The sequence below is a fragment of the Ceratotherium simum genome, chromosome 18 (assembly GCF_057802395.1).
Source record: "Ceratotherium simum simum isolate JZ-2026a chromosome 18, ASM5780239v1, whole genome shotgun sequence".
NCBI lineage: Eukaryota > Metazoa > Chordata > Mammalia > Perissodactyla > Rhinocerotidae > Ceratotherium > Ceratotherium simum.
In genome coordinates this window covers 34061834-34087376 of record NC_141917.1, presented here as the reverse complement: position 1 = coordinate 34087376, position 25543 = coordinate 34061834, and the positions used below count along the sequence as shown (strand labels likewise).

General features: G+C 39.7%; 1 protein-coding gene across 1 annotated transcript in view; it reads left to right on the top strand.

The window, feature by feature from the left end:
• Nucleotides 1–1790: 1790 nt before the first annotated feature.
• Nucleotides 1791–25543, top strand: part of PLCXD3 (phosphatidylinositol specific phospholipase C X domain containing 3) — a 166818-nt gene continuing 143065 nt past the window's right edge. The window contains exon 1 of the mRNA XM_004422774.3: nucleotides 1791–2049. Coding sequence (XP_004422831.1) covers nucleotides 1947–2049 — 103 coding nt within the window. The 5' untranslated portion in view covers nucleotides 1791–1946. The remainder of the gene's footprint in view (nucleotides 2050–25543) is intronic.

Below are 25543 nucleotides of genomic sequence, written 5' to 3'. Positions count from 1 at the left end.
GGAAATACACAAATGTTGTTCTAATAAATGTAACTCTCACATTTTGTATGATGCTTGGCTGGTAACAAAGCTCTGTCATATACACTCTTTCCTGGAAGCTTCACCACAAGCTCTGAGTTACTATCACCATTTTATAACGGAGACAACTAGGGTTGACACAGACTAGAGGACTTGGCCAAACTACTCAGAGACAGAGCAGCTGATCCCAGATCTGAGCTCTCCTCACTGCCCTGCAGTAATGTCCACAGACCACCAGCATTAGCCAGAACGGTGTTGTTTGTGGATCTCCCGACCAAGAATCCTAGAGTGAGTTAAATTCTCAGTCTCATCAAAAGGATATGTGGGTCCTACTGTGCTAGCAAGAATATTAAGATTTGCCTTGGAAAAAAAATCCCAGCATATCTCTTTCTCATTCTTAAAGATAACCCTACCATATCCTCTTGAAGCTATGAATGGATTCTATGGGAGAATGGAAAATTTGATCACACGGATAAGGCATTTTCTCTCCTCTCTCCATCTTTCCCACAATGGTCCCCATTTGGAGTGAATATTCTTTGGGCTCTGCATCCTTGCACAATAAGCAAGCTTTAGTTGTTGTTTTTAATGCTATATGGTTTACTGAAATAAAATGATCATTTCCTTGTTTTTCAGCTCTCTCTCCCACCTTGGTTTTCATTTCCCCAACCTAGTAGCATTTACTTTAGGAAAAAGATTTATACACCACTAGATCAAAGATCAGAGGTCCCTTTATTGCATCTACAATCTCTGGGTTGCAAAGACCCAGCACATTTTCAGTCCATCACTTATCATTCCTACTCAGGCCACCCCTAGACTGATCACATTTGTTAGACTTGATTTCTCTCCTCTTTGTCATCTGAGAGCAGGTGGACCAAGACACTTCTTTGGAAGCTCAATGAGTGATTTCTCTTGAGAGAGGTATATCTCTCTAGTCTGCCAAGGAATGAAAATTCAGACGATCACAAAGATCGTTTTGAAAGGTGCCAAATAAATTCCACCAAATGCTGCTGGCAATAATTACAGCATGTCACTGGGAAATGTGGTGATTTTCTTCTAGTATCAGGCTTCTGTCTGATCCTGAGTGCCATGAAAATGACAGAGAGGACACAGGCAGCTTTCTCCATAGAAATAACACCGATTTCTCATGAACGGGGAAAATGAAGGGGTTGAAGTGCTTCTTTACCTTGAAATGTCTGAAACAGGATACCAGTGATTAAGGAGGAAACACCTAGAATTTACTGCCCTTTGCTGACAGCACACTGGTCAACTACTCCAAAAATTAGGCAAAGTGGTGAATAGAGACCACCATTTTGCTATAAGCAGGGCTGTGGGCTCCAGCTGAGGAAAGACGTAACCTGTTGTAGTTTACAAAAAGGAAAGCTCTTAGGTAAGAATGGAAAGTCTTGAAAGCCAGTATGCGAGTCAGCTCTCAGGAAGGTGATAGAAGCCCAAAGTCTACTAGGAATTTTAGGTCCAACCACAAGACTGTCTTTTATACAAACAGGATCAGGAAGTCACATCAAAGGGCTGAGCAAGACCATGGGCAAAGCAGCCGGATAAACCAAGTTTAAAAAAAAAAAAAAAAAGGAATAATAAGCCAAGGAGAGCTGCAGAATGGCGAGAAAAGGCAGAGACGCATAGGCGGGATAAGACGGGAGGAGGGAGTCGGGGAGGGAGGGGAGAGAGGAGAAAGCTGAACGCGGACGTCAGGAACAAAAGCTCCGGCGGAGTCTGGCGGAGGCACTAAGGGAGCATGGGGTGTTTTGAATAATTATTAAAATTAGCATGTGTCTGCGCCATCCTGTGGGTGTGGCGCAGAGCGGAGTGTAAACTCTAGCGGGGCTGGAGCAAACATTGGATTAGCGGCAGCAACCTGCCAGCCTGCCCAAGGAGTGCGGGGACCTGCGCGCGGCACGCCGACCGGCACCATGGCCTCGTCTCAGGGGAAGAATGAGCTGAAATTCGCCGACTGGATGGCAACTCTGCCGGAGAGCATCCACAGCATCCCCCTCACCAATTTAGCCATCCCAGGTAGGCGCGCAGAGGCTGCCGACGGGGCGCTTGGCGCCCGCTCCACCTGCCCCGCCCTGCTTTATCTGCCACTAACTGGTAACTTGCCACGATGCCCGAGGGAGGAAAACTCGTCTCCTGGGGTGCGTCTCCGGCCAGGCGAGCGCGTGCCTGGGAGCCTCGGGCCTCCTGGCCTTTTCCAAACCTCTGGGGACCGTGGCGCGGGGAGTCAAGGTGACTGATTTTGCACTGGCTTTAGAAGCAGGCTGTGTGAGCGGGCTGGGTCAGGGGAAAGGCTTGGCTTTAGGATGGCGCCTCGTGCCCCCCCCCCCACGGTTTTCCCTGCAGACTTGGGGGTTGGGGGCGACTTCTGGGTCTGTGAGGTGACCGTGCGCGGTGCGCGCGAGCTGGCGTCCTAAGGGCTCGGCTCCGGCTGGTGGACATCGAACTCCATCCTGTCACAGAATAGAGCGGATTTGGTAGATTTCTGCGTTAGAACCTACTCGAGTCATTGATATTCGTCCCCAGTCTCCTTTAAAGAGACAAAGCGCTTCCCGAAGAGTGATGAAAGTTCAGGGACCGGCGACGGCGTGATCGCTGCCCTTGACGGGGAGCTGAAGGGGCGAGGGGCGGAGGGCGCCGCTTCCTGGTCTGCGTGCATCCGGAGGGCCTGGCCGGGTGGCCACCGTCTGGATTCTGGTCCAAGTGCTGTTAGCAACGTATAGCGCCCGGGTCAGAAAAGCAAACCCTTGTAGCCTGTGCGTTTGCTGCTTGGGACAGAAGCCGAGCAGGGGAACCTGCGTGAACAGAGGCTGAGGGATGGGATTAACAGGCAAACCGTAGGGAAAAGGTGATTGTGCGGCGTCCAGACAGACTAGAAGGAAGGAAGCCTGGGCAAAGCGAGGAAGAGACTGGGGGGATCCAGAGGCTTCAGCAGGGTGCGCGCGACGTGGACCAGAGGACTGCGCAGGTTTCTGGGGCAGCAGCCCCCATCTCAGGTGTACAGGGGAGACAGTCGTTCAGGACAGTGTAACACTGTGACAGCTGGGGACACGGCCATACTTCGCTACCAATTTGACTTTTCACTTGGGCCGAGGGTGCAGACGCCTGATTCTTCCAGGACCGGGGCTAGAGGGCAAATTACCCATAGGTAGTCCACTCCCTGCCCTGAGCTGAGCCCAGTTATCAAGTTCAACCTTCTGGTCTACCTCCTCTTGCTCTGCCCCATTCAGCGTCCCCTCTCAGCCACTGAGAGAAAACAGAGAGAATAAAGAAACAAATGGAAAAGAGGGGTACTCTTGAAAATCCCAAGAGGCTCTCACCAGCAGTGCTGGAATTGATTAGTAACTCAAATCAATGGTTGTTGCTCAAGTGGATGTTTGGCGGCTGTGATAGGCACAGGCTACACCCTGAGCGCCAACCCAGGAAGGGAAGGGTTTGTCTCCTTTTGCCCTTCTTCAAGAGGTAGCTTCCCAAGAGCCCAGGTATCTCCAAGGAAAAGAACAACCCAGCTTCTCCACTCTGCACTTATCCTGCTACCTGGGTGAGCCGGGGGATTGCTCTTTTGAAGGAGGCAGTAGAAAGTACACAACTTTGTTGACAAAATTCCACTCATTTCCATAGGCGTTCTTATCATTGTTTCTTTCTTCCTTTTTATTTGGTTTTTAGACAGTTACTTTCACATGGTCTCACCTGAGCATTTCTGTACACATAGAAGGTAAGAAGGGCAAGGACTCTGATGCCGGCTTTCTGATAGGTGACTCTCCAAGGACACAGAGACATTAAAAACCTAAGTTCACATTGCTAGTTCTAAGGGACGGTATGATACCATGTCTGGATCTATCGTACACTTCTGTATTACTTCACTTTTCAAAGCCGTAGTGTGAACACCAGATCACATAATCCTTCCCCAAACCTTATGAAGCAGGCATTGCTGGTACTCTTAACACCATTTCACAGATATAAAAATTGCAGCTCAATGAAGGCAAATGACTCACTATTAGATTAGTGATCTGACCCCTAAAGTGGTCCTTAGGGAAGATCTCTGAGGAATTTTGTAGGGAAATGCTTTGGAGTTCATATCTGGATGATTCAGTTGCAACAAGTACTGACCAGGGTGAGGGGATGAGGAACTAGGCATTAGCAGGCACAGGGTACTTTTCCTTTTCTCGCCATGGGACAAAGTGAAAACCTGAGGTCAGAGACTTAGATAGTCTGGTAGTCTTAGAGAAGAGACATAAAGATGATGGCCTTGGATGCGGTGGGAAATTCCACTGCTTTCCCAACCCCTCTTAGTATATATTCAAAGTGAATCTCCTGCAAACCCTCCCATTCTCACCTCCAATACTTCTGAGGAAAAAAGAAAACATATTTCACCAAAGCTACATCCCTGAATTCCCCCATGATGCTATAAAGTTGGTTTAGTAGATCCATATATATAAATCCAGGTTTTAGAAAAGAGTTTGGTATCTTTCTGCATTACTCAATTGTGAGAATTTTTGGAGGAAAAAAAGTATTCAAACTTGGATAGTCAGAGAAGACTAATTGGAGACTATTAAACACTAATGGAATAATTGCCTTAAAATCATGCTAATAGCTTCCTGGCTGCTACATGTTTATTTGGCCAGTTGGTACAGCTTGAATTAAGTAATTATCTCCACCATTTAAAACCACTCCTGATGCGCCACACAAGTGTTTCTGTGGAAGGGAACTGCTGCTCAGTCATCCTCAAAGCTTCAGGTTTTCTTAGGTGAAGCAACTGGAGAGTGAAGAGCTGCCTAATTATGAGTCCACCCCCTTGGGGCAGCTGACCCAGATTACTCAGGACTGTCGCAAAGAACAGTTTGCAGGTGTGTGATATTCCCCACCGTGAGCACAGTTCTGGCATATCTAAACATTTCTCAAGTGTCTGCATCTTGAGTGTTTTCGGAACCAAATCTCTCAGTGGCTGTTTTGCATTTAAATGGCCTCATGATTTGGTATTGACTGACCTAAGGAATTAAGTTAGTAATCAGTATTAGTAGTTTTACTTTCAATTTATTTTTCAAAGGAATGGTACTGTTGGAACATATTGACAGTTACTCAGATTTCAGTTTCATTTGTTATTTCTTCCTGTCTCTGAGGACACCAAACTAAGTTTTCATTCATACGTGTCTGTTTAACAATATCTTGGCATATCGAATTATGAATGATGCTTTTTTTCACCACAAGCATGTGAGAGAGGATAAACAGGGATGGAAGCAGGAAGACAAAGTATAAAATTCAGGTAAGATGAGTCTGAGGAATTTCTGGCATCTTTGAAGCAGAGTTCTAACTCTATAATCATGGTGTCTCCAGAACCATTTTAAAGAGATCCATCGTGGGAGCAAGCAAGCTGTTGTTTGATCTGGGTAAGGTGTTGGTGATCTGGATCTATGATAGGGAGTCATTCTGTCCAAAATCTAAAGGATCAAGAAGGGATTTTTTTTTTTCCCATTGGTCTGCTATGCATTTTCTGATGTGTGATGAGTCTTCTTCACATAATATGGCAAATTGACCACGCAATAATGATAGATTGGCCAAAATGCTGTGGGACTAGAACCTCAGAGATAGTGTATGTTTCCTTGATGTTGGAGGAGGTCATCAAGAGGGTATGACAATGGGTTGACCTGAGAGCTGGGCCTGGGCAATCAGAGGCTCCTTACCTTTTCCCCTGTCCTTGCTGTGTGTGGTCTGCCCACTGTTCCCACAGCCAGAGCTGTTTTCAAGGAGATAGCCTTGAGAGAGCAATGTTTTGTTAAGACCATCTGGATGGTATACATGCCTGAACCCGGTTAAAGCCTCTATACAAACTTTGAAGATTCTGGTGGGTAGGTGTGGCGATCTACTCATCTTGTGGCCGCCCAAGACAAGCCTGGTATGTAAGCTCCCTTGCTTATTAAAACTGCCATCTGCCAATCTAGAGTGATCTGCCTCCTTCTTCCATCTCTCCTTGCCCTCTATGTATGGGGGCCAGTTTTCCAATCAACACTTGAACAGGAATTGTTGATTGTACTTTAGATAAGGAACACAGAAATGCTTTAGAAATCAATAATTGTACCTGTCGATTTTGTTCATTTCTTCCAGAAAATGCCAACACCAGTGAAAAAAGAACAGTTTCACTTAGGAAAAAAGAACGGTTTCACTTAGGAAAACTATTTATACAGCTCTGGTTTCTGTGTTCTTGTGTCTGCTTTTATTAGTTAATTTCTTCCCTCACAGTGATCTCTTCTTGTTGTTGCCAGTGTTCCTGGAGCCAACTGTCTTCTTCCTTTTCCTTGTAATTTACTATTCCTATTTCAACTGGCATGAGACCATCTACAGGACAAATCTGAGACTGGGTCTAATTGTACAAATTTCTTTTAAAAAGCAGAGATTTTTCATTTAGTCAGGATAGTCATACGGAAGTTAATCTTTCAAAGCAATCAAAAAGCAGCAAAATTGTTTAGGATGAATATTTCTTGTGTTGCCTTTCCAATTCCTAGTTTTATTTTTGATTTTGCTAAAAAAGAAAAAATCTGATTTTGCTAAAAAGAAACATAATTTATTCTACTAGGACTTTTTCTTGGTGAATTGAACTGAATCACCAACTATTATTAATCAATATAAAGTGATACTTATGTCATTTTAAAGTTTACAAACTGTTTTCCCATGTACACATGTGCTTTTTACATGTTCTGTTAATAATCTTCTAAGACCTTGCTACTCAGAGTTGGTCCAGGGACCAGCAGCATTGGCATACATGGGAGCTTGCTAGAGATGCAGCATCTCAGACCCCACCCCTCAGACCAATTTACTCACAATCTGCAGTTTAACAAGATCCACAGGTGATTTATGTACACATTCAAAGTTTGAGAAACACTGTTTTAGGGTATCTCTAAGGGGATCCTTGATGTAAGTGGCAGAGCCAAATTTAAACATACATCTTTGACTGAGCTCTTTCTATTCAACCATGCAGTCCATCCATGAGTGTTCAAATTTGCAGTCGGGCTTACAGCCAGAACCCCATATCTGAGTCAAGGCTAATGGCCCAGGTTAGGAACATTTCTGATAACTGTCACTACAGTTCATCATGCACCTTGAGCAATAAATGTGATTTAATTGCTACTTAAGTGTTCAAATTAGGTCACTGTGATAAATGTAAAACCTTTCCCCTCATTTCCTTAAAGTCATGCTGCTCATTGGTATCAGCCATCAACAGCACTTAAAATCAGCCCATCTGGTGATGCTAGTGGTCACTAATGACAATTTAGGAAACATCCCTGGATTAGTTCTTTGTCCATTTGGTCTCATTCGTTGTTGTGTTATAGCCTCAGCTACTTTTATTATATTTACACGTTGCGGATTCATTCAACTTATCTATAAGCTAGAACTTTTCAATATTGCTCTTGAGCAGTAGTGACATCATGAAAACAAAATGTAGTAATAATCAGCATCAGAAAGCCATCAAAAACAAAGGTAAACAGTAAATTGATTTTTAATAGAAAGAAAATGATCAATCATTTATATTTGCAAACCATGCCTCATTTATTTGAAGCATGGTTTACATGGGCTAGAAACATGCATAAATGTGGTTATAACTTACTTGTTTGAATTTTAGTAATTTGGCATAATTAGTGTTCTAAAATAGTTAAAATAAAAAAACACCTCAAATTGCTAAAATGAATACCACAATGTTTACATGTTAAGGTTCACATACTTATATGAAAACTTCTCATATCCTTACTTAGAGCTTGTTGTCTCTTATTTAATTCCAACCCCACCCAATCAGAAAAGAAAGAGTAAATTATAAAGAGGAGGAATAAGATGGCTGAGTGCCATACATCAGCCATAACAACAGGGAACATTCATGAGGGAAGACTAACAAATGAAGACACAGGGACCCAAAAGGTAGTGTTCCCTAAACGCTGACAGCCCAAAAGTAAAATCAGAGTCCTGTTCATGGTCAGTTTTGACTCCTTCCGGATACCACCTTAGTGGACTTTCAAAAAGTTCTATAAATCTCTGGACAAATTCTCGTGTGTAGTTTATAGGCCAATTTGTGGGGCTACCACATGGTATCTGCCACTTTCCTTCTTTCCTGTTTTGGGGAAGCTTTGGGGAGTTGTCTCTTTTGCTGCTTTTACATAGAGAGGAACTGTGCTTCCCTAGTATTTTACCCAAAACATCACTGCTGCTGGCAGTCCCACCAGGGCCTGTGCCATCTGCAGAGCCTCAACATTGAGCATGTTAATGTGTAACAAGGGCCCTGGATGCCATTGTGGTCATAGTCCCCCAGAGCTGGGTCCCCTATGTGGACGCTGCTGATGCCAACTTCTCCTGCTGCTGACATTTCTGCCATTGCTGCTGAAGCCATGAGTGCCAACACTGCCAGAACTTTTCAACCTTTTTGCCTTGTATGAATGTCAACAAAAGAGCTCATTGAATTTGTATTGATTCCTTTGTTGTTGAGGGGCCCTAGGGCTCACATATGACTTTATGGGGGCTGGGCAGAGGACAATATGTAGGATAGATTTTATTCTGTACTCTGCATCATTCTCAATGTTAGCTCACTCTCTCTGTGTATGTGTGCATGTGCATGTGTGTGTGTACAAGCAGAGTGTGTACTGATTTTCTCTTAAGATAATTTTTTTTTCAAGAAGCTTCTTGATTTTTCCTACAAGTAGACCTCTGGTGGGACCTCCAGAGAGGTCCAGAGTAGGAATCCAGTTGGAGTACATATTGTTCCCAGTAAGCAGTCTGAGACAATGTAAATCTGACATACCTAAAGTAATCACTAACACCTCCATTGTTTTAAAACACATTAGTAGAGTAATTGATGTTCACTGAGACTTCAAGGATAGGTTAAATCTTACACACACATGCACATGTATGCGCACATTTTAATTATTATTGGTTAAAGAGGTCAGCTCTACGAATCTGGAAATTCTGCCCGTTACCACCAATGATGCTGCTTCTTACCCATAAGCATTAGTTGTTTGAAACCAGAGAAAATGTCACCTTGATTAGCACTCAGAGAACTTCTAGACATAATCATGGGATTTGATGTCCTCAAGAAGCTCATACATTCTCTTGTCTCCTTCTTCGACTAGTGTTAGGATCAGTCTCCGAAGATGGGGGACCGGAAAAGTATCTAAATCATGTATTCCAGAAGGCAGGGAAAAGTGAGAGAAATTTACCATGGTTCAGATGGAGTTCTGCTGCCAGAAGCTTTCTACAGCACCATATGCTTTTATTATGCTCTGTTAGGAGAGGAAGATGGGTCAGGAAGAGGGGCAGGACGAGACGGTTAAACATTCTTGAGAAACAGCCAGGATTAGTCACCTCCGGAGATCAGGTACTGAAACAGATGGCCCGTTAATATGTTAGATGTGCTCTTGTTATGTGTTCCTATGCTTCATTACAGATCCTGGGACTGGACGGCTCTTATACTCTCTATTTTAAACGCCAGCTAATATGATGTTTCTCGTAGAAGAATTGTTCCTCTGAATTAATTTTTATGAAGTAGCCGTGTTTATCCTTGGTCCACATTATAAATTATGGTTGTGTTCCTTGATTCACTTGAGGAATTTTTATTTCATGAAGGAAAGTAGACTAGGATGAATGGCAATCTTAGTTGCCTGGTAGGCTTTCCTGGAGGGCCCCTTGGCTTGTGGGGTGCTGAGGAGGAGGATGCATGTAAAGGACTCCTGATGGGCAAATGGGAACTTGTCTCAATGCATGTCTCAAGCCATACTCCCCTGTTGCCGTATAGAGGAGGAGGAGGCGGGGGGGAGGAGGAAGTGGAAGAGGAAAAAGAGGGCCAAGGCTGCCTTAGTACAGAGCTAGCCCTTAACACACTCTTGCCATGACCTGCTCTGGGTTTTTCTCAGCAAAAAAAAAACAGGTGGTCAGGTGGATGTAAAGATCCTGCCTTGAAAGCTGCTAGAAGGGAAGGTACAGAACTGTGAAGTTTTGTTCAGTCTCTATCACCACCTCATGTCTTCATTTCTCTTCGTATCAGCCAGATTCCTTGGGTCCAGCATTAGAGTCCAATTCTTGAAAATGTCCTTAATTCTCTTGTCTCACTGTTTCCTGTTCTGCTTACCTGGAAAAACTCCAACTCAATTAATCTCAATTTTTTACATATTCCAATCCTAGAAATCTTCAACAGCTAAACATTGCTGGAGAAAATTTATGCAGCCTGGATGCATCGACTCACTGGAAATTTCTGACCGTGAATCTTACTGCATATCCCTAGTGAATTCACTTTTCTCTTCTCTAAGATGATAATTTCATACCTCTTCTTGCTCCTTAAATCAATACCTCCTTCTCACCTCGCTCGAAACTTATGACTTCACCTTTTATTTTATAGAAAAAAAAATAGATGCAAACAGACAAGAAATTCCTCAGTTTCCCACCATTAACCCATCAACCCACTTGCATCTATTTCTGTGTATTCTACATGTTCTTTAGAAGTCCTGGACCTGCTCCTACCTAAGTCCAGCTTCCCCACTTGTGTTCTGGATCCCATTTACTCAAATCTCCTCAAAGCTTATTCCCAAATTTATCCCCTCTCTCTCCCGCATCGTTATTTTTCTCTACCTCTACTGGATCATTCCAGTTAGTACACAAACATTTGTTAATATTACCACCCTTAAAAAAAAGAAAAGCTCCCTTTGACTCCACACATGCCTCTCTATCCACTGCACTATTTCTCTGATATTTGTAAAAATATCTCCTCTGTCTTCAGATTGTTATATCCCTTTCTTTCCTGAGCCCACGCCAATCTCATTATTTCCCCACCACTGCACTAAAATTGTTTTTATCAAGGTTGCCAATGATCTATATTTTGCCAAAGCTAATTCTGTATCATTTTATTTGACCTTTCAGCATCATTTGATGTGGTTGATTACACCCCTTTTCTTGAAACATGGTCTTCCTTTGGCTTCTTATGGCACTTTTTTTATTGTAGTAAAAACACATAACATGAGATTTACCCTCTTAACAATTTTTTAAGTGTACAGTATTGTTAGCTGTAAGCACAATGGTGTGCAGCAGATCTCTAGAACTTTTTCATCTTGCATGATTGAAACTTTATACCCATTAAATAGCAACTTATCATTTCCCCTTCCCACTAGTCCTGGCAACCACCATTCTACTTTCTAGCTTTGATGAGTTTGACTGCTTTAGATACCTCATATTAGTGGGATAATATAGTATTTGTCCTTCTGTGACTGGCTTGTTTCACTTAGCATAATGTCCTCAAGGTTCATTTATGTTGTAGCATCTGGCAGGATTTCCCTTTCTCATGGCGGGAATAATATTCCACTGTATGTACATACCACATTTTGTTTATCTGTTTATTTGTTGGTGAATGTTTAGGTTGTTTCTGTATCTTGGCTGTTGTGAATAATGGTGCAATGAACATGGGAGTGCTAATATCTCTTTGATATCCTTATTTCAATTCTTTTGGATAAATACCCAGAAATGGGATTGCTGGGTTGTATCGTAGTTCTATTTTTAATTTTTTGAGGAACTGCCATATTGTTTTCCATAGCAGCTGCACCATTTTACATTCCTACCAACAGTGAACAAGGGTTCCAATTTCTTCACATCTTCACCAACACTTATTATTTTTTCTGGGTTTTTTTTTTTTGGTAATGATTATCCTAACAGATGTGGAGTGATATCTCACTGTGGTTTTGATTTTAATTTCCCTGATTAGTGATGCTGAGCATCTTTTCATATACCTGTTAGCCATTTGTATGTCTTTTTTGGAGAAATGTCTATTCAAGTGTTTTGCCATTTTTTGATTGGATTATTTGATATTTTGCTATTTGGTTGTAGGAGTTAATATGTATTTTGGAAATTAATCCCTTACAGGTATATGATTTGCAAATATTTTCTCCCATTTCACAGGTTGCCTTTTCATTCTATTAATTGCTTCCTTTTCTGTGCGGAAATTTTTTAGTTTGATGTAGTCCCACTTATCTATTTTTTCTTTTGTTGTCTGTGCTTCTGTTGTCATATCCAAGAAATTATTGCCAAGACCAATGTCCAGAAGCTTTTCCCCATGTTTTCTTCTAGGAATTTTACAGTTTCAGGTCTTAAATTTAAATCTTTAATTCAGGTCCGGCCCCATGGCTTAGTGGTTAAGTGCGCGCGCTCCGCTGCTGGGGGCCCGGGTTCAGATCCCGGGCGCGCACCGACGTACCGCTTCTCCGGCCATTGAGGCCGCGTCCCACATACGGCAACTAGAAGGATGTGCAGCTATGACGTACAACTATCTACTGGGGTTTTGGGGGGAAAAAAAATAAAAAAATCTTTAATTCATTTTGAGTTGATTTTTATGTATGGTGTAAGATAAGGGTCCAGTTTCATTCCTTTGCGTATAGATATTCAGTTTTCCCAACACATTTCTTGAAGAGACTATCGTTTCATTGTGTATTCTTGGCACCCTTGTTGAGGATCAGTTGACTGTATATGTGCGTGTTTATTTTTGGGCTCTCCATTTTGTTCCGTTGGTCTATATGTTTGTCTTCATGCTAATATCATTCTGTTTTGATTACTGTAGTTTTGTAATATGGTTTGAAACATGAGGTATGAGGTCTACAGCTTTGTTCTTCTTTCTCAAGACTTGTTTTAACTATTTGGGGTCCTTTATGGTTCCATATGAATTGTAGTATAGTTTTTCTATTTCTGTAAAAAAGTGTCATTGGAGTTTTGATGAGGATTGCATTGAATCTGTAGACCACTTTGGGTAGTTTGGGCATTTTAACAGTATTAAGTCTTCCATCCATGAACATAGGATGTCTTTCCATTCATTTGAATCTTCTTTAATTTCTTTCACAAATGTTTTGCAGTTTTCTGAGTGTAAGTCTTTCACCTCCTTGGTTAAGTTTAGTCCTAAGTATTTTATTATTTTTGATGCTATTATATATGAGATTGTTTTATTAATTTCCTTTTTGGATTGTTTATTTTTAGTATATAGAAATGAGACTGATTTTTGTATATTGATTTTGTATTCTGAAACTTTACTGAATGTGTTTATTCTAACAATTGTGTGTGTGTGTGTGTGTGTGAGTGTAATCTTTAGAGTTTTCTACATATAAGATCATGTCATCTGTGAACAGAGATCATTTCAATTCTTTTTTCCCTATTTGGATGTCTTTTATTTCTTTTTCTTGCTTACTTGCTCTGGCTGTATTTCTAGTACTATGTTGAATGGAAGTGATAAGAGTGGGCATACTTGCTTTGTTCCTGATCTTAGAGGAAAAGCTTTTAGCTTTGAATATGATATTAGCTGGGGGCATTTCATATATGATCTTTTTTATGTTAAGGTAATTTCCTTCTATTACCAGTTTGTTGAGTATTTTTATCGTGAAAGGATGTTGAATTCTGTCAAATGCTTTTTCTACATTTATTAAGATGATCATGTGATTTTTATCCTTCATTCTGTTAATGTGGTGTATTACATTGATTTGCCTTATATGTTGAACCATCCTTGCACTCTTGGGTTAAATCGCACTTGGTCCTGGTGTATCATCCTTTTAAAGTGTTGTTGAATTTGGTTTGCTAGTATCTTATTGAGGAGTTTTGCATTTATATTCATCAGGGATATTGGCCTGTAGTTTTCTTTTCTTATAATGTCTTTGTCTGGCTTTGGTATCAGAGTTATGCTGGACTCACAAAATGAATTTGGAAGTGTTCCCTTGTCTTTAATTTTTTGGAAAAGTTTAAGAAAGATTGGCAGTAATTCTTTAAATGTTTGGTAGAATTCAGCAGTGAACCCATCTGGTCCTGGGATTTTCTTTGTTCAGAGGTTTTTGATTACTGATTCAATCTCCTTATTAGTTATAGATCTGTTCAGATTTTCTGTTTCTTCATGATTCAGTCTTGGTAGGTTGTATGTTTCTAGGAATTTATCCATTTATTCTTGTTTATACAGTGTATTGGCATATAATTGTTCATAGTGGTCTCTTTTAATCCTTTTTATTTCTGTGGCCTCAGTTCTAATGTCTCCTTTTTCATTTCTGATTTCATTTATTTGAGTCTTCTCTTTTTTCCTTAGTCTTGCTCAAGTTTTGTTTATTTTTGAAAAAGAATTTTGTTTTTCTTTTTGAAAAACCAACTCTTAGTTTTGTTGATGTGTTCCATTCATTTTTATTGTTTTTCTATTCTCAATTTTATTTATTTCCTCTCTAATCTTTATTGTTTCCTTCCTTTTACTAACTTTGGGCTTAATTTGTTCTACTTTTTCTAGTTCCTTGAGGTGTAGAATTAGGTTGTTTGAGATCTTTCTTCTTTTTTAATGAAGGCATTTATTGCTGTAAACTTCCCTCTTAGTAATGCTTTTGATGCATTCCATTAGTTTTGGTATGGGGTTTTTCATTTTCCTTTGTCTCAAGATATTTTCTAATTTCCCTTTTGATTTCTTATTTGACCAATTGGTTATTTTAAAGTATATTATGCAATTTCTACATATTTCAGAATTTTTACATTTTCTTCTGCTATTGATTTCTAGTTTCATTCCACTGTGCTCAGAAAAGACACTTGGGATGATTTCAGTCTTTTAAATATGTTGAGACTTATTTTGTGACCTAACATGTGATGTCTCCTGGAAAATAGTCCATGTGTGCTTGATAAGAATGTGTATTCTACTGTGGTTAGATGAAATGTTCTCTTTATGTCTGCTAGGTACATTTGGTTTATAGTGTTGTTCAGGCCCTCTCTTTCCTTATTGATCTTCTGTTTGGATGTTCTATCCACTACTGAAAGTGGAGTATTGAAATCTCCTATTATTATTGTGTTGCTGTCTATTTCTCTCTTCAGTTTTGTCAGTGTTTACTTCATATAGTTAGGTATTCTGATGTTTGATGCATATGTGTTTATAATTTGTGTATCTTCCTTGTTAAGTGACCCTTTTGTAACTATATAATGTCCTTTTTGGTCTCTTGTGACAGTTTTTGACCTAAAGTCTATTTTGTCGGATATAAGTATGACTACCCCTGCTCTCTTTTGGTTACTATTTGCATGGAATATCTTTTTCCATTCCTTCATTTTCAGCCTCTATGTGTTCTTAAACCTAAAATGAGTCTCTTGTTTCAACAGCACATTGAAAGGATCATGCACAATGACCAGGTGGGTTTTATCTCTGAGATGCAAAGATGGTTCAACATACACAAATCAATAAATGTGCTACACCGTATTAATAGAATGAAGGATAAAAATCATATGATCCTGTCAATGCCTTCCCATCATTTGTATTTGAATGATTTACAGAAACCTCAAACTTAACATGCCCCAGAAAGAACTATTGAGTTTACCATCCATTGCCAAGTTTATTCCTAATCAAGTTTTCCTCAGCTAAGTATTTCACATCACTATCCATCAGTTTCTCAAGCCCAAAACTTTGGAGCAATTCTTTATTTCTTTTTTCCCCCCTAAAACCCTAAAACCATCCTATCTGTAAATCCTATTAGGTCTTTCTCCAAAATATATCCCCAATCCTTTCATTTCTCACTACTTCCACTGTTACAATCCTAATCTAGTCGCTGTCATCTCCCCCGTGAATTACTCTGAAGGCCTGCTAATCAGTTTCCCTGCCCTCGTTTTTGTGCTTCTACACAGAGCATCCTTCAAAAGTATAAATCAGGTGCATCATTCACTTGTTTTAAACCCTCTGTGTTTACTTACTAAAATTGCCAGTCCCTCTCTGTCTCTCTGACCTCAGCTCCTTCCACCATCTCCTCACTCACCAATCCCAGCCATTCTTTTCTTTTTTCTTTTTTTAATTTTTTGTTTATTGCAGTAACTGGTTTATTACATTGTATAAATTTCAGGTGTATATCATTATACTTCTATTTCTGCATAGATTACATCATGTTCTCATGTTCACCACCCAAATGCTAATTATGATCCATCACTACACACATGTGCCTAATTATCCCTTTTGCCCTCCTCCCTCCCCCCTTCCCCTCTGGTAACCACCAATCCAATCTCTGTCTCTATGTGTTTGTTGGTTTGTTGTTGTTATAGAAATCTGGAGGGTATTGGCCCTCATACCCTCCAGATTTCTTCTTGTTTTAGAGATTTGCTTGGAATCATCCTCCGGATCGTCGCCAGTCTGCCTTCTTCTCCTTCTGGCCTTCAGTATGATGCCTTCTCCTCAGGAGACATTCCCTGACCATGCTGGCTAATCCAGTTTACTTCCATCCTCATCATTTTTTAAACAATTGCTTGGTTTATCTTCTTCACAGTCCTTGAGTAGCAACAATTAACTGCTTTATTTATTTATATATTTATTATCTCTCAACTGAGTAGACTATCAGTTCCTTGAGGGCAGGACCTTGTCTGAATCTTTTCTGGTGCCCCAAATATGTCTGGCCTACAGTCAATGTGCAGTAAATATTTGTGGATAACAAATGATGAAGCCAGTATAGAGGGCCTCTGATCTTGCACAAAGGCTTCTGTTCTGTTGATTTGAAAACAAGGCAACTGAAAGGAAGTATTCAAGTCAGCTCCATTATTCAAGTTCTTTAATAAGTCCTGACCAAAACCAGGTTAATTTCAGCAAAGGGATCATCTCAATGAACTTGAATAAAGGCTATACTGGGCCCACTGTTTTCTGAATGAGGGACATGACAGTTGAACAAAGTAAAATAGGAATTTGTTTTATACGGCAGTTTTTAGTCGTTACGGCACTATACATTCAAGCAGTTTCCTTATAATTTCTGCGTTTATACAGTTAATGATTATTGATGATGACAAAGACTGAATAAATATCAGATTGGACTCTGCCTTCAAGAAAAAAAACTATGCTATTTTTAATACTGCTTTGTTTTTTAAGTTTTGTATTCCAATTATCTGTAAGTTGGTAATTCAAGTATGATCTATCTAGTAACTTATTTAACCAAAATATAGTAATCATACTCAACCCCACAATTATTTTGAATAATGCTTTTATTATTTGTTAGCCTCTGTAAAGGAATATGGGAAATTCTATTAAAATACAACAAAAGTATATGTGATAGCCACAAGGAAAAATAAGAGGCTCCATCTAAGAAACCAATATAATAGATTTACAATGCCATGTAAGAGCTGGCATTTAATTGCTGAAATGTGTCAACATGGCTGAAGTCAAGAAAGGGCTGAGATTAAAACAATGAAGACAGTAGCAAGATCTCTCTTCCCTATGCTTGGAGCTGGAAGTAGTGCAGGGAAGGGCTAGATCATTGCTTGGGGCAGATAGTGTGAAATTAACAGATGATAAAAAAGAAATAAGTACTACCTAACTCAGGCAGAGGAGGCATAGTTTAAAAATGCAGGCTCTAGTTTCAAATACCTGGCTCTGCCATTTATTAGCTCTGTGACTTCAAGAAAATTACTTAATCTCTCTGTGTTTCAGTTTCCTCAGCTAAAGAGTAGGGGTAATAGTAGTACTTCATAGGTCATTATGAGTACTTCCTAGGAATAGTACTTCTTAGGTTGTTGTAAGGATTAAATGAGGATACATGTAAAGTGCCTAACAGTGCCTGGTGAACACAATGCTACCTACTTATATTTTATTTGTGATTTTCAATCAGGATGAATAATCTTCAGAAGAAAAGTGAGAAAATAGTAAGAAAAAAATGTCTTCAAATGTGTTACGCTTTTGTGCCAAGGCAATATATATCTCCACATACTACGGGAAAAAAATGATTAAATATTACAGAACCAAACAGTCATTTCCAAAGATTGTGAAAACTGAGGTATAAAGGTATGTAAATGTCACAATTTCCAAAAGAGGAAAAATGGATCCCAGCAACTTTATAGGGTAATACATGAATGGTTCGTGAGTAATTAAAAAAGGAAGTGATGGTAATCTACATCCTGGATAAGGAAGTACCATATGTTGTGAAAAGGAAATTGCCTGGGAGATACAAGACCCTGACTACAGTCCTGGATCTGCAACCAAGTCTTGGGCAAGTCACTTAACTCCACTGGCTCTATGGTGTTACATCTGTAAAACTGCATAGCAGTTGATGTTGTGGACAAACTTGGTTCAAACCATGGCTCTGCTAGTTACCAGCTGACTCATGGGAGCCACTAAATACTCTCTGAGTTATAATTTCCTTAGCTCTAAAGTGGAGATAATGACAGTACCAACTTCATATCCTTGGTTGTGAGGATTCAATAGGGTAACATATGTAGTATACCTGTGACAGAGTGAGGGGTCAATAAATGTAGTTCTTTTTATTATTTCATCATGTCTATTTAACCTCATTTACTTTGCTAACAGGATCTCTGGCAGGGCCTGCATGGTTCTTTGCCTCTTTAAGCTCCTTTTTCCTTGTCTCCTCTCAGTTAAAGCCTCTCAACTTTTCTCCCTTCCCTTTTCAGGCTCAGTCCTGCCCTATGCTCCAGAACCAGTCCAATCACAAACAAGGGACTATGAGGAGGGCTATTTCAACAGTTACTTTACTGAGTCGAGAGCTCAGCTTCTCTGATGCAGCTGAGTACAGAAGATGAGCTGTTGTGGGAGGGGCAGATGTGAGTAGCCCAGAGAGGGGAATGGATCTTCCCATTGTTGGAGAGGATGTTGGTTAGGTAGACATAGTGACAAGTGATTGGGAGAATATCCACATCCAGAGCAGATGGTGACCAGCAATAGTTCTGGTCCAGCAGAGGGATTAGGGTCCAAAATATGGACAAGATAATAGGAGATCTGCAAGCAGATTTTCCAGAAACACAGGAAAACTTCAGCCAGATTGGACTTCCTAGTATGAAGTTTACTTGTCCGAGTCTGAGCTTTGGAGACCACCTTAGAAGACTAGACTTTTCTCTCTAAGATTAAGTTCTTCAGCCCCAGAATATACCCATATCCTAGGATGAGAAGAGTTCTGTATGATTCTTCCCACTCAGTCCCAGAATGCCTTGTGCCTGGCTGAGCTCTCTCTCACTGTGATTTATGAGAAAACTCCCAGTTGTCACAAGGCTGATTGATATATTAGGTAACAGAGCCTAAATTTTTAAATGATTTATAAACTTGAAAATTAATTAGAACTATTCCAATGAACCTTAACAAGAGTTGAACTAAAAAAAATTGAAATATAAACTATGTAAGAGCAGGTTGATTAGAAACCTGACTTAACTATGGTTTGTGACAAAAAGACCTGGGGCACACAGCTGGGAGCCGACCATAAGTCAGTAGTATGACATGGTGGTATATGCACGCTTGGGCTGCATCGCCAGACACAGTTTGTAGAACAAGGGGTGTGATAGCCTGACTGACCCTGTACTAGGCAGAGCCATCTGCAACGTGGTGCTCAGTTCTGGGCTTCAAACTTGCAGAGAGACTCTGGAAAGCTGCAGGGTGTTGGGGAAACAAAAGATTGGGGATTGTGGGGTGGGCTTTACCAAGTCATTGACTCTGAAATTTCTGGAAGCCAAATGACATGGGAATATAGTCGCTCTCTCCACACACATGTAGGAGAGATCTCTGGAGTTCTAAATTAAAGCAACCAAAAAATAGAATTTAAAAGGATGAAGGTTTTGGCAAACTGAAAAGTGGGGAAGAACCTTTTATTGTTGTGATTTTTAAGTAGCGAACTCACCCTCCCTAGAAGTCTGTAAAGAGAGACTGGATGGTCATCTTCCAGACATCTGCACTGACACAGCATTTGAGCCAAATGACCTCTACGGCCTTTTCTGGTTCTAAGATACTGTGTGATTTGGGGTATGTTACTTGAACATCAATTTCTTGTATGAAAATGGGAGTAGGAATAGTACCCATCTTCATTTGATTGTTGTGTGAATTAATGGAATAATTTGTGTGAAACATTTAGCATAGTGCCTGACACCTCATAAGTTCTCAGCAAATGAGTTATGAGTTATACAAAGTTGCCTAATGAATTCTTGACAGATTGAATAAATCCATTCTTCTCACCAATCACTATTTCTACCTTACCTGTCCTCCATCTACAGCATGTTTTTGATCTTTTACCCTTATTTTTTACAAGGTTTTACTTATTGTTTAATTGCCTAGAAGGACTCAGCAATCTCTTCTAGCAGGTGGGATTTGGACTGTAAATTGAATACAGCAGGAACAAAGCCCATTTTAATTCAGAACCTAAATATTATTTCCAAGGCTATTAGATTAAGAACAATATTTTGGCATATCAGTAGATGGAACTTATTTTTCTCTTGTGTCAATGTAATTATTGAGACTGACCTCCTGTGATAGAAGATGTGCAGACTCTCCACCACAATCATTCCATTACCATACACAGATTGGGATCCCCTGGGCCTTTCCTGAAGTCAAGATGCCCGAATGACCCTAAGGGCCTGACGTCGAGCAAAGTTCTTGAAGCAGAAAATGACAACGCTGAGTTTAAAATTTTTCAAAGAATGTTTTTCTCCTTAAAGCCAGCTTCCTCTTCAGACATTTCATTATGTTAATGGACAGTTCATCGAAGGGCATTTAAAGAATTTAATGGGGTGCACTATAGTATTTGGCAACAGTATTTGATTATTAAATGTTGATAAAATGAAAGATTGGAATGAAAAAAAACTTCTGGACTTAAAGCCTGGAAACGTAAGAACACTTTGCAAAAAGTTGCTCAAAAATAAATTTGTATGGGGTCGGCCTGGTGGTTAAGTTCGTGCACTCCACTTTGGCGGCCTGGTGTTCATGGGTTCAGATCCCCGGTTCAGACCTACACACTGCTTGTCAAGCCATACTGTGGTGGCGTCCCACATACAAAATAGAGGAAGATTGGCACAGATGTTAGCTCGACAATCTTGCTCACCAAAAATAAATAAATAAAGTTGTGTGACTCAGGGAGACAGTAACTTAAACATGGCTCACCTACTTTGGTCTCAATTGTTAAATGAATGTGCATGTAAATATTTTAGAATACTATAGTGTCTCTGTGTGTGTGTGTTTTAGGATCTTAAATCACACATTTTATTGATATAAAGAATTTACCAAGTCAACCTGCTTAAGCATTGGAATTTATGCATATAGAACCAACTTCCCAGCCCCTACAATGCACATGTTAAAATGAGCATTACATTTTTTTAGTAATAACTGCAGTTTGGTTGCCTAGGGTAGGGCAAGTCAGTGAACGTCTTTGTGTTTGTTTTCTCGCCTATTAAGTGGTGCTATCTATAACTGCTTTCTCAAAAGGAGAGGGATTCTATGTTAACACATTTGGAGTCTTTACAATATGTATACAATAATACAAGGATCAGTAATATTAGACTATTTAATTTTGTGTGTGTTTGTGATGCTAATAGTATTTTGGATAGAAGAGGGCAAAATATGACAATTTAAAATCTAAAATAGTTACACATGACTATTAATTTAAGTAGGAAAATAATATGACTATCTACTTCCAAAATATGTAATCCAATTGAGCAATCATTTTTCAAGATTTAGTGCTATTATATACATAAATATTTTTAATAATTTATTTTTTTAAAAATTATGGTAAAATATACATAACACAGGATTTACCATTTTAACCATTTTTAAGTGTGCAGTTCAGTGGCTTTAAGTATATTCACATCATTGTGCAGCCATCCACAGAACATTTTCCATCTTACAAAACTGAAACCTGTACTTATTGAACAATAAAATTTTCAAATTAGTTTTAAAATCATTTTCTCTTTCACCTGTAAAACACTTTCACAATTACAAAGATATAATATATATTTTATCTTATTTGTGCATCAACAATCTTTTAAGAAATATGGGGACCCAAGGCTCGGATAGGCTTGGTAGCTTGCTAACTCTCACTCCTTCAGTTAAGTGGAGAGCCAGAACTGGAGCTCAGGTCAATTGGCTCCTAGTCCGGTATTCTTTTCTGCTTAATCCCATTGATAATACAAAACTGACTCATTGTTTGTTTCACTGGATCTCTCAAGTGACTGGGGTTATTCTTCTTTGATTGTCCTAACATGTTGTAAACTCTGTACTTACTTTCCAAGTTCTCTTTGATCCCCAGCATTTGAGATTTGTGGGTTTTTTTGATAGGATCATATCAGGTTCTCTTTAATTGAGATCCTTTATGGTTTAAATGATATATGTAGAAAATGATCTTAAAATGAACTTGTCCAAGAGATGAACCTTGAGAACATTATACTAAGTGAAATAAGCCAGTCACAAAAAGGCAGACACTGCATGATTCTACTTATATGAGGTATCTAAAATTGTGAAACTCATAGAATCTAAGAGTGGAAAGAGGGGTGACGGGAGAGGGGGAACTGGGAGTTGTTTAATTTGAATAGAGTTTCAGTTTTGCAAGATGAAAAAGTTCTGGAGATCTGTTGCACAACAATGTGAATATACTTAACACCATTGAGCTGTAAACTTAAAAGTAGTTAAGATGGTAAGTTTTATATTATCTGTTTTTTGTGGGTTTTTTTACCAGAATTGGAAAAGAAAAAAAAAAGAAGTTGCCTAGTCAGATCAAGTTTTACGTTTTTTGACGTAATTACTCGTAGGTCTGCTTTGCAGTTTTCTGCAATGTTTGTAATTCTTTAAGGCTCTAGTAGCAAGAAAGGGCATTTTCTTTAGCTTTGCTCCTGGCTACAAGGCTAACGATCTTGTTTTTCCCTCGTCTTGTTTCGTTCGTGGTTTCACTGATTGAAGATGGCCAAATCACATTACCTTCTTGGGTCTTTTTTTTTCTCTAGTGTGATATCAGGCTATGTACTTTGCCCTCTTAAGTATCCTGCTGGTGAGGGTTAATGAAATAATATAAAGGAAGCTTTCAAATTCCTTATATTGGGAACATCTTCCTGGGTTTGTAAACATGTTAGGATTCACATTGCTCAGAGTTACCTTGCAAGGACAATTTCTCTTCTTGGATTGAGTCAGTGGCACCATATTACAACTTGGACAAGATCAAGATTCATTCATTCAGAAATTACATACTAAACACTAAATATGTTCCAGGCTGTTCTAGAGGCTGGAAATGTAGGTAAACAAGCTAGATTAGGCAATTCCATTCTAGTAGTAGAAAAGAGACCATAAACAACTACAGAGAAAAGAGGCTTTGGAAGAATTCACCTAAATCAGAGGAATCAGGTCGATTTTTACAGAAATATCTGAGCTCCAGGTCATAACAAGTCCTCTTAGAGGACTTCATTTTTCATTTTCACATTAAAATTTGGAACATAGGCACAATGGTTGGGGGTCCGTCATATGCTCCCATAAGCACTCTTAGGTCATTATCCACATGGCTTGGGCCCTGAATAACCAATTAAATAGTGAAAATTCCAGTCTTTATTTTGGATAGTCACAAATATCTAATGAAAGCTTGACCTTTTCATCTTTCACAGGGGTGTTTTTGTGGGCTCACTCCCTGATCTTCGTGCTGGAAGGTGGGATAAGGGAGGGAGGCCACGGCTGAGGTGCTCATACCAGAAGCCTCCCTCCCTTCCTTTAACTTTGTTCTACACGTGGCCTCAGTTTCTTTTACAGTCTCTTCCCAGGCCCAGTGACAGTTGCTTGCAATCATATTACACTCTTTATTTACCTGCATCTTCAACTTCAAACTCTGACCAGGGTAATATCGAAAGAAAGCATGTCTCCTTTTGCCTGGCCCTTCTGGAAGCTGTTGATCTAGTTGGAGATCTTGCTGAGTTTTAGGGTCACCCTGTACCCTAGAAGTCTGAAGGAAGTTGTTTCGGAGATGATAGAAAGACAATTGTTGTGTTTTCTCCGTGTATGTGATTCCAAAAGAATCATCTGACTCATCTTCAGTAGGCTGGAAAGCTCTTACTCAGGCAGAAGTATAGTTCTGGGAGATCTAGCTTCAAGTACTCTAGCAGTATGTTCATAGGAAATCACAGTAATACCAAATATAATACCACTTACCAAGGGCCTGCCTTCTGAGAGTCACTTACATATATAAACTCTAATCCTTATAACAACCCTGTACAGCCAATATTATTCCCATTTTACAAATGTGCAAACAGAGATTAAATACTTGGGCTCACAGAAGTGTTAGGTGATGGAGACAGAGAGCTGTCAAGTTTCCAAGGCATTTTTTTTTTAAATTAGATCTTATATCCTGAATAAAACTCCTAGGTCTTTAATAGCAGTATTCATTATTTTTCCAGGATTCTCTTCAATGACTATTATAAATTATATTTTTCTGTCTTGTTCTGATTTCAGTAGTTAAGTGCATATTTATTTGAGCCCTTTTAGAAACAATCAGTATTCATTTTAATGTTTTAACTTACTTTTCCATTATGCTATAACTTTAAAAACGGACCTAGATATTTTCTTAAATCCTTAAACAAGAAAAGCACCAAACCTAATGGTACTTAAATTCAGCAAGAGTGAGATTAAAAGTTCGCTTTATGCCTTCAACTCCAAATTGTGTTTTTACTTTGCGCCCTACCCCTGGCTGCAAAATATCCTCATACCATTTCCTACCAGATGAGAATAAAGCAAACGTTATAAATGAGAAAAGTATTCAGTGCAGCTACGTCAACCTCACAACTAAGTGGGACTTAAATCTCAATGTTATATTCAAAAGGACACTGCTGTGTAGTGAAGCTCAGAGAGCTCTCAATGGGTGACGCGTTGGTCCTCAACCCTGGGAGACGGCATTTCGATTTTGATTGCTTTTTTATCGAGAATTTAGAAACTTTCCCCGAATATTGCTTTCAGGGAATTTTTCGTGGCTAATATTTGGGCAAAAATCATTGTTGTTGCTGCTGAAAGGGATCTTTTTTTATCAGCATTCAGAACAGAATGTGACAAAGCTTTAGCTCCCATCTCTAAAATTGTTTGATTTCTTTGTGATATTTGCTGGTAATCATAACAAATGCACTTTCCCAAACTTTAAGACAATACCCTAATAGAAAATTAGATGAAAGAAATGAATTTTACGAGAATTTTTTTCTCCATTTAAAAGAAGTAGCAAATGGAACCAGTATTTAATGATTACTTTCTATATTCTAGGCAGTATGTTAGATACTCTGGCAAATATTGGCTAACATTTGTACGTAATCAACTCATAGAGTCTTTTTTTTTTGCTGAGGAAGATTTACCCTGAGCCAACATCTGCTGCCAATCTTCCTCTATTTGTATGTAAGCTGCTGCCACAGCATGGCCACTGACAGACAAGTGGTATAGGTCCGCACCTGGAAACTGAATCTGAGCTGCTGAAGTGGAGCGCACTGAACTTAACCCCTAGGCCACTGGGCTGGCCCAGGAATCGTTTTTTTTGTTTGTTTTTTGTGAGTAAGATCAGCCCTGAGCTAACATCCGATGCCAGTGCTCCTCTTTTCGCTGAGGAAGACTGACCCTGGGCTAACATCTGTGTCTATCTTCCTCCACTTTATATGGGACGCCGCCACAGCATGGCCTGACAAGCAGTGCATCGGTGCGTGCCCGGGATCTGAACCCAGGCCGCCAGCAGCGGAGCATGCGCACTTAACCGCTACACCATGGGGCCGGCCCCAGGAGTCATGTTTTTTAATTATAGAATTTTCCCCTTGAAGGATGACACCATGA